Consider the following 10,301-nt stretch of genomic DNA (forward strand, 5'->3'; position numbering starts at 1 on the left):
AATTTGTTGAATTAAGCTTCTCTGAAGGAGAATACCGAGTTTTAATAGGTTTGAAGAAGGAAATCTTGATGTATTCAATATTGAATGATAAATTTTGGTAAAAAGGTTAGTGAATATCTTGAAATTTACAACAAAAAAAAATGTAATTTTTCTTTTTTTGATTTTAGGTTTTGGAAATCAGAGAAGGGCATGATACCATGTCAGAATCACTAAATCGGTGGACAAAACTCTGAAATTCACAACTGAAAATCAGAGAAGAGAAAATTCTTATTTATACGCAAGAACACAAGAAGGACTTAGTCAACAAGACTAGTCTTGACTAACTACCGGCAGTTGAGGTAAAAACAGCTAATAACTGTCAGGTGTAATAAGACAAACACTCTTCTTACACTGCTCGGGACACTGGCTTAACAACAACAAAATCTCTAGAACATTTTTTTTTTTATCGGTAAAAATCTCTAGAACATTCATATTCATTTTATGCTCAAACGATTACAAATACATCCTTTATGTAAGGTTGAGGTTCCCTTCATACAAACTATAAAAAGAATAACACTTATCTGACAATCCTAATTGGAAAAAATAAATAAACCTAAAGAAAGGATTAGATATGGGCAGATGCAAATTGAACTAAAAATCATTGATTTAGTTAACCATTTTTTTCATCTCTTCAACCAAGTTGGTGATAAAGCCATCTTGGATATCTTTATTAAGCAGAAAATCTCTCCATTTCCCATGATTAGCACTAATGGACTTCCCTGGCTCTTCATTCACATCCACAGTTACCATCTTAACAGCTTTACACAAATCTTCTTTGTTAAAATGCCCATCTTCGTCGTCTCTAATAACTTGCACCCCGGCTTTCAAATCTCCACTGATTAACATGGAATTCAAAAATTGATCACCTTTTTGTGGCAACATAACTAATTGACAATCATTGATGAATGCTTCAATCACAGAGCTTAAACCTGAATGATTAACATAACACCCAACACTGTCATGTGCTAGAATCGCTTGTTGCTGAACCCATCCCGTGTGCACCACTCCTTTACCCTGCACCCTCTCTGCAAAACCAACTGGTAATGCATTTTTCAACTTTTCATTACTATCTCCATCACCAGATGGGAAATTCAATACCACAAAGAATGGAAGACCAGTTTGCTCTAATCCTAGAAGTAGTTCCTTAATCTGTTCGTCTGTCAGAAACGTTTCGCTGCCAAATGAACAGAACAAAACAGATTTGGCTGGAAATTTCTGCAGCCAGTTTTCCCATTTTTCTTCCAACTTGTATTTTGGTGCGTCAGGAACTATAGGGCCTGTTAGCAGTACAGGTTTACCGTAATGTTGCCTGATATAATCTATGTAAGGACCTTCCATTTCATGACAACTCTTCATGACAATGGCGTCACACGACTTCCTCGTCGTTTGCACTCGTTGTTGCACACTAGGACCTCCATTAAAGCTCATGAAAGGATACAAGAAATCACGAGCTTGGTAAGTACTCAATGATGATATTGAAGTTGTGGGAAACCCTGGTGGAGGCTTCTTTAAATCATCAATAGTTGGTGATTCCCGGTATGGATTTGTTACATAAGCTTCACAAGCAGCCGCGAAAACGGAGAAATTGAATGTTTTGATACCCAGTGAAGAAGCAGTGGAGGGAATCCAGTGTTGCTCAAAATCAATAAAGATGATATGGGGTTTGAGATCAATGAGAATGGATTTGATTTGAGGTTGCATTTTATCAGCTGCAATTTTGAGGAGATCGGCCAAAGCCGGTGACATATCTGAAGTACTGTCAAGACCTGGTGGAAGACCCTCAACTGGTGGGATATGAACAGGTATAATTTTGATAAGAGGTGAAGAATTGAGAGATAATGAGATTCTCTGGATGTTTCCTGGTGCAGACAAGAAAGAGATTTGAACTCCATGAGAAGCAAGCTTATTAGAAAGCTGAACAAATGGTGTTATGTGACCAAACGCAAACCATGGAAACATGACTACATGAAGTTGGGAGGCAGATGATCCTTCTTGGCTTCCCATCTCTGCTATACTCTCAAGATTTTTACAAGTTGGTGATGAGGATGTAGGTTGATGCCAAGTTTTATAGGAGAACACTGAGCAGAAATATTTGTGGAATTAATTATGTTTTAACTGAGGTTAGGTTTGGTTTGTGTACCTAATAATGACACGTTCATGAAATGCAAACTCCTTATCATAATGAATGGCACAAAGATGGGGAAACCATCTTTTACTTTCTTTTTTGTTTGTTTCAATTACTCACCCACATGTCAAGACGGATATAAATGTCTAACTTTAATCATCATGATTAAATTGGGGCCTATGCCGTTTAATTGGGGCCTATGAATTTCTTCATCCATCCAATAGAGAATGATAAGGGATGTCTAAAGATTGTAAAATCACAAAAATAACCTTAACTTTAATTATTCTAACACAAATACAAACACAAAATCATTACTTAATTAACAAATACAAAAATTATTAACCAAAACTCAACTTCCATCAAAATTAAAACTAAATCCTAATCAATCACAAACAACAATTATAATCTAATTTCATTTTGGTTTACCAAAAAAAAAACCCAAGAACAGACTATTCAAGTGATTGAGTTAAATCCCTTTAACCCCTTCCTTTTAAGAGATACTCTACAATGATTTACCTCTAAAACTTTGAAATTCGCTCATCAAGGATTTCTGAAAATCACAGAATCGGTTTATATATAAACCATAGTTATCCGATTGTGTAAAGAATCGGATTTTACTGTGAACCTACATACCCCGATTCTGGGTTGATGTGATGAACATCAACTATAATCGGATTACGTTAATACACAAATAAACCGATTCTTAATTCATGTTTGGATCATTTTGGACCATGATTGTTTAGTTAAAAGTCTCTGTATCCGATAATCGGATTTCTTTATACTTCATATAAACCGATTCTGAAAAAGCTGCAACAAACTACTTCAGGAATCGGACTTTATAAATAAACTTAAAATCCGATTTTGGAACAAATTTCATGAGTCTAAGTTTCCAAAAAAAAAAAAAACCACTTTCATTCATTAAGCTTGGTTCAAGTTCGCAAAATACAATATAAGAAAGCGACAAAATATTAGCATCTGATAGATCAAGTTTTTAACATAAGGAAAATACTCATTCCAACAAATGGAGACCCTCGAATTGATTCGGCTCGATCAATTCCTCACATCGCCTCATGTTGGCATCATATTTTTTAAGCCACTCCTTGGTGAGCTCCGAGACCTCATTTAACTTATATACCGGTGGTAATGGACAATCATCACGTACTCTAAGACCGATTATGGTTGAATAAAACAATTCTCCGATCCTTAAGAGATTCATCCCAAATGGTGTATTTTGGTGCGAATGTATAACATGATCCCTTACCAAATAGATGAACAACGCAACTCCACGTTTCTGCCAAGAGTTGACCACATAGAGGCATCTGCATCCAATGCGCTCGGGTAATTGGTTCATTCCCCTTTGGTCCTTGTACTCTAACAACCATTTTTTCAAAAATCACTTCTTTGTCTTCTCTTGTTTTTCCTTCCTTCATTATTGATATGTAAAATTCATTGTCTTCTTGTAGTCGCAACTACAAAGTCCGATTAAGGAATTGAAGAAAAAAATTCGAAGTATACAATCGGTTCATGTATCATATCATGTAATCCGATTTTCGTTCACATTTCTCCTGGAACTTTTTTCCCATAATCGGATTACATTTATACGTAAATAAATCGATTGTCAACTTCGGGTATTCTACGTGATTATTCAAGTTAAGGAATCGGGTTATGCACATCACCAATATAAACTAATTTTGGTCACGTACCCAACTCTCCAAAAAGTTACTACAATCGGTTTATATGGTGAGGAACAAAACCCGATTATGATACCCAATTTGGGAATTTTACACAGAATCGGTTTATGTGGTGCTATCGAATAAACTGATTCTGGAAAACGATTTTGAATTTTTTTTCCTTTTTGGGCGATCGAGACGTGCAAATGCATGTTTGTAGATCGTTACAACTCATACCTGTTTATTAGAAGCATTATCACCTTCTTCTTCTCGACGAATCTGTTCTTGTGCTTGAATAATATCCTCAAGCATTCTTTGGTTGAGTTTCTCTTCTTCATTCAACAAATTATCCAATTCGGTAGGATCGAAATCATGATAATCTGATGCATCAACTTCTTCATCACTACTAAAGTCTTCATCATCACTATAAAATTTCATTTTTGCTAAGAAAATCACAAACCCTATTTTTTTCTTTTTTCCCTCTACTTCTTCTTTCCCTCCAAACCTTAAAAGAGGAAATGAATTTCTACTCTAATCCTAACACTATAATCAAACTCAAACACTAATTAATTTAACTAATATTAACTTAATTAATCATCACTAATTTAATAAAGGTATATTAGGTATTAACAAAAATAGTGGTTAAGGAGTTTCTAAAAATTATTTGTTAGTGATCATATTTTGTCATGCAATTATAGGTCCCAATTTAACGGCATAGGCCCCAATTTAGCAAGGTTAAACATCCGTAGCACATTTATTGGATATCGGCACCATGCATCAAAAAGTTTTGGGTACGGTTGACTGTGCCCCACTCACTGTGTGTCTTTTTCATGCAACTCTACTCCAATAATCTCAAATATTGGATCTCCTAGATTGATAACCCCCATGGAGCAATCGCCTTCAGCAATCATGCCTGACGTATTAAATAATAATGGTCAGTGCCGACCGTGCAGGGTCGATAGACGTTGGTCCACGGGACCACGAGTCAATAACGCCAAGGCGAGCATTGACTTAGGAGCGCTCCTACGTCGGTGATGTAAAGTGATTATGGGCCATGGCCCAGCTCATGTTTCTTCACAAATATCTGAATTTTATTGTTTAAGATTTAGAATTAGTTTTAAACCGCATATCCTATCATATATAAGTAAATCAGATCAACCTCCTTCATTTGAGTTTATACATTTAAAACGTACTAGTTTGGTTTTACGCTCGAGAATTAAAATTACATTTTCACGGCATGCTCCACTTTTAGGCACTAATTTTGCTAGGACTGGTACCAACACGAAGATCAAACATTGTGTTGTTTTGTATAGATCAGTACTATCCTAACAAAGCTTGTACATACATTAAGTAATCGTGCTCTCTAGATAGGTAGCCCACAAAATTTTGTGTTACGGGAAAGGTGGACCAATTTGGTCCACCACTGCTGGTCCGCCCCTAGCACTACGGATTATTTGATGATATGCCAGCTGACACACCGAAAATTGGCAGATCTTAGAATTCAATGCCATTTTTATCCTCGGATTTCACAATCAACCCACTTGGGATTTCTATGACCACTTATTTTCAGTTTCTATAATAGTCTTGGACCTCTTGGTTGGTAGTATTACTTTACTTACCAGTAGCAACTTTGAAACAGCGCTGGTGAGTTGAACTGCACATTTACCCATTAGATCTACCATACCGGATGGCCTACCATGTTCTTAATTCTTATTGCTAACTTCTCAACATTTAATGCAAAGCATCTATTTGTGTGTAAGCGGGCTATATACAGGTAATTACAATCTGGTCCCACAGCCACAATCATATATTGTTTTATTTCCGCGTGATTTATAAAAGGGATACCAGTTTTATCAAGTGATGATACCGTTTCATATAAGATAAAAAGATCTCATTGGTCCTGATCGTTGGATCGATGAAATGGTATCAACACTTAGTAGGATTGGTATCTCCCTTTATAAATCGTGTATTTCTGGGACAACATCCTACTTCAATCAAAATATTGTTGGAAACTTATGCCTGTTCTTCCCGCTGCCAAGAATGAATCCCCGCCCCCAAAAATGAAACTCATACTAGAAAATTTAGGGCAACAAGTATCAAATTTACTCCTGCCTCAATCAACAGCTTTATTGTATAAGTGGAGCAGAAACCCCATATTTGAAGATGACAAAGAAATTTAGTCTTGCCATTTTCGACCAGCTCAAGTGAATTTTTTGATGATGCCTAGAAACCTCACGCGTGCAGTGGTAATATGAAGGTGGGGCTTCTAATTTAAAGGTTTTCTTGGAAGCCGCTTCCCATCCCACTTTTATACACCACAATTTTACACATCTATGTGTCACTCCTATTCACCGTAGATTTCATCCTCATCCTACCCCATCTTGGAAAAACAGGAGGTCCGCTTTAAAAGTAAGCCAATAAGACATGGACATATAGGGGTGTAAAAAATTTGGGGCATCAAAGTGGGGGATTTCTAGCATTTTCGGGTTTTCTTCTTCCCGTTCTATTTTTTGAGCTTTCAGCTGTACCATCGATAACCTCATAAGTCACATTAATGTCGACAACCAAACACAAACATTACTCAGACTTGGTATTTCTTTGCAGTCGTGGTAGCTAGGGTGCACATATGCTCACTCTCCTAGGGGATGATGCTACACACACCATGTAGAATCCCGTGGATAATCCCGGGAGGGAAATGGGTAGCATATCTTCAGCGTTCTAAACATCGAGATTTGGAATGGGCAAAGTGGTCCCAATTCCTCTCTTACACGGTATTTGTTCCGGGAATAACTCTCGGTATACCAATTATTGTTGCTCTCCTAGGTAGGCATCTTAATCATCTTTGACCAAAAGATCTGTCTGGATAGATCGACATAGGGTAACTAGAAAAATAAAAGATTGAAGACGTGTCATATTGTTAAGCAGTGGTCACCTTTGATTATTTATTTTAATCATTTTTGTTTATCTTAGCATACGTGTTTGTGTCGTGATATTTTTGTTTGTTTTTTGAAAAAGAAGGTTGCATTAAAAGAAAAAACTGTACAAGATTACAACCATGGAATCAATTCTTAAACATACATCACATGTGTAAGATTTACTTCCAATTGAACAAAACTGAATTTACAGGAATATTATCAAAAACCATAGTCTCTGACAACCAAAGAACTAATGTCTGTCTTATGACTAAACACATCTCATCCACAGTCTTAGCTCTGCCTCCATAAACTCTAAAGCACCTCTCCTTCCAAATATGCTATAAAACAGCATAGATAAGTTTCCACCATATCTCCCTACCCCTACCTTGAACATTGTTCAATTTCCAAGCTTCAAAAAGTCTCCAAACAGTAACAGAAGCAACCCAATCAATTCCAAATCCCTCTAAGAATTTTGACCAAACTTTGAAAGCATAATCACAATGCAGAAACATGTGATCTGTTGTCTCAACTTCAGCATTGCAGAAAACACAATTCACAGACTGCAGGTCCATTCCTCTATGCCTTAACATTGTTAGTGTAGGTAGAGAATCATGAAAGTAATCCCATAGCATAAAACTGACCTTTGGTGGAACACGTTTCTTCCATAGAAACTTGTTAAAATCTCCAACTGGATCATCCTGCACTTGTAATTCATAACACTTCTTAACTGAGAAACCTCCCAAGAACTCAACAGTATCTTCCTCTTCATTCAAACCATGCACATGTCCCATTTCATTACAAAGTAAATCCCACTCCAACTGTTCCATTGCTGACAGATTTCTTCTTGAACTGTAATGCAGTCTGCCATTCTGTATCATCTCCTCCACTGAAGCCAACTTAGTATTGCAAGCCTTGTAACTTGCAGGAAATCTTTCTTTTAAAATACCTCCTGAAGTCCAATTATCCTGCCAAAATCTTAAAGATTTACCATTATTTATATTGAAAGACAAATGTTCCTGCAGAAAAGAAGATGAATTCAATATATTCTTCCACACATTTCTTCCAACTTACTTCACATCATCACTTGCCAGTAAAATCTCACTATTGTTATTAAACTTTTGTTGCACTATTTTCCTCCATAAAGCTCTTTTCTCCCTACTGTACCTCCAAATCCATTTTGCTTTCAAAGTTTTACTAGTAATCTAAGATTCTTTATCCCTAATCCAACTAGTGTCTTTGGTTTACATATTTTCAACCAAGAGACCCAGCACATCTTACTTTTTTTTGGATTAGAATCCCATAAAAAATTCCTCATCAACCTTGTGAGCTTCAATTCTACACTAGTCGACATATGAATAAGTGACAGAAAATAGAATGGCAGACTTGCCAAACAGCTCTTAATCAAAACCAATCTTCTTGCCTTTGACAAAAACCTTTTTTTTCCATGAAGCTAATTTAACCTCCATTCTCTGCACCACCTCATCCCACACAGATGCACATCTTGCAGTTGCACCTAGTGGTAAACCCAAATACTTTATAGGCAACTGCTCCACTTTACAACCCAGCTCCAGTGCCAAATCCTTAACCACACCATCTGCTCCAACACTAATCATTCAACTCTTCTCCAGATTCAACTTCAACCCAGTTAAAAGCTCAAAAGTATTTAGAATGATAAACAATTTCCTAATCTCATCCATATTTGCATTAATGAAAATTAGAGTATCATCAACAAATTGCAGATGAGATACCATAGCTCCATTTTCCACCACCTGAAAACCCTGAATTTGACCTCTCATTACAACATCTTTCAATAGCTTTGAAAAAACTTCCACAATGAGCAAAAAGAGAAATGGAGACAAAAAATCTCCTTGTCTCAAACCTTTAGAAGGCTTGAATCTCTCAGAGCTACTACCATTCACAAGAACTGATATATTTGATGAAGTAATGCACCATTTTAACCAAGTAATCCATCTTCCTCCAAACCCATGTTTCTCCAAAATCTTCATCAAAGACTTCCATTTTACATGATCAAATGCCTTCTCTATATCAATTTTTCATAGAACACCTGGAATTTTCATCTTCAATCTACTGTCAATACACTCACTTGCAATTAAAACCCCATCCAAAATTTGCCTATCTTTAACAAATGCACCCTGACATTCTGACACCAATTTATTCATCACTCCCTTCAACTTGTTGGCCAAAACTTTTGAAAGAATCCTATATACACTACCCAGCAGACTAAGTGGCCTAAAATCTTTAGGTGCACTTGAATCTTCCTTTTTTGGGATAAGAGATAAAAAAGAGCAATTTAATCTCCAGTCCCATGTTCCATAAGTATGAAACTCCACCATTAACTTCATAAAATCTTCCTTTATTGGAGAACCCATCTGGGCCTGGAGATCTATTCTTCCCTGCACACTTAATCACTCCAAACACCTCTTCTTCAGTAAACTCCTTATCCAACTCCACCCTATCACCCTCATCAATACGTGCAAACTCCAAATTATCAAGAGAGAAAGACACATCATTATCTTCAGTGTACAAATTACTGTAAAAGTTTTTCGTTTCCATCTTAATAATATTTTGATCAAAACATTCAACACCATCTACATCAAGTTTCACAATGGTATTCCTCTTTTATCTTGCATTTGATATTCTGAAGAAGTATGAAGTATTAGAATCCCCCCATTAGAATTCATTTTGCTTGGCCCTAACATGCTTTCTTCCATTACTGTTATATTCTTCAGCTTCAACCTACACTGCAATCTATCACTAAACTGCTCTTCACTCAAAGGATAAGTTTCCTCCATTTGATCCAGATAATCAATCCTCTCCTTCAACTCCTGTTTCTCCCTTTTAAAACCACGAAATTCCTCTCTACTCCAATTCTTCAAGAAGTACTTCAGATTCTGTAACTTTTTGAAGAAAATGAAACTAGCAAAACCATCAAAATTCATCATCTCCCACCATTGTTCAACCAATTTCTTAAAGTTTTTATGAAAAATCCAACTATTTTCAAACTTAAAGTAAGGCTTACAAGTAATACCTGGTTTAGTAACCAACATAATTGGCTTGTGATCTGAAATAACTCTTGTAAGAGCCATTTGAACAGCTTCTGGGAACATAAGATCAAAATCCACACTCAGCAAGAACCTATCCGACCTACATAATAATGGATCAGTGTGCATATCTGACCAAGTAAATGCCCCTCCTAGTAATGGCAAATCCACCATCTCCTGCTTGTAGATGAAATTGTTTAAGAAATTATTGTTCCTGCTATCACCATCTCCCATATTCCTCTCTTCACCACTTCTTACTGCATTCATATCTCCTCCAAAACAAATTGGTCCATCCCACCATCTCCTAACCTCCTCCAAATCATTCCAGAACACCTCCCTGTCATTATAATCACAAGGAGAATACAAATTGCAAGCTGCAAGCTTATCCCCATTTGACTTAAGAGAATAGCTAACTGCAATATTGTTAACTCTCATTCTCTCCCCCTCCTTTAATAACTTATTTCTATCCAAACTGTAAGTATTCCACCAC

The 10,301-nt window shown here is 36.4% G+C and overlaps 2 protein-coding genes across 2 annotated transcripts; both read right to left on the reverse strand.

The window, feature by feature from the left end:
• Positions 1 to 424: 424 nt before the first annotated feature.
• On the reverse strand, positions 425 to 2,103 carry LOC113296668 (anthocyanidin 3-O-glucosyltransferase-like). The gene has a single exon (XM_026544973.1). The coding sequence runs from the start codon at positions 2,041 to 2,043 to the stop codon at positions 646 to 648; it is 1,398 nt and encodes a 465-aa protein (XP_026400758.1). The 5' UTR covers positions 2,044 to 2,103; the 3' UTR covers positions 425 to 645.
• A 4,984-nt stretch (positions 2,104 to 7,087) lies between these two features.
• LOC113294330 lies at positions 7,088 to 8,362 on the reverse strand. The gene is made up of 2 exons (XM_026542719.1): positions 8,183 to 8,362; positions 7,088 to 7,765 (listed from the first exon to the last, which is right to left on the reverse strand). Exons 1-2 carry the CDS (start codon positions 8,360 to 8,362, stop codon positions 7,088 to 7,090), a joined length of 858 nt encoding a protein of 285 aa, XP_026398504.1.
• Positions 8,363 to 10,301: the final 1,939 nt, after the last annotated feature.

The sequence above is a fragment of the Papaver somniferum genome, chromosome 7 (genome assembly GCF_003573695.1).
Source record: "Papaver somniferum cultivar HN1 chromosome 7, ASM357369v1, whole genome shotgun sequence".
Classification (NCBI taxonomy): domain Eukaryota; kingdom Viridiplantae; phylum Streptophyta; class Magnoliopsida; order Ranunculales; family Papaveraceae; genus Papaver; species Papaver somniferum.

Bases quoted from the DNA above. Each gene is read 5' to 3' on its own strand.
- LOC113294330 (XM_026542719.1), bottom strand. From the start codon at position 8,362: ATGATTAGTGTTGGAGCAGATGGTGTGGTTAAGGATTTGGCACTGGAG. The intron at 7,766-8,182 runs GTTTTTGTCAAA...TCTTTTCTGCAG, and splicing joins TAGCTTCATGGAAAAAAAAG to GAACATTTGTCTTTCAATAT.
- LOC113296668 (XM_026544973.1), bottom strand. From the start codon at position 2,043: ATGGGAAGCCAAGAAGGATCATCTGCCTCCCAACTTCATGTAGTCATG.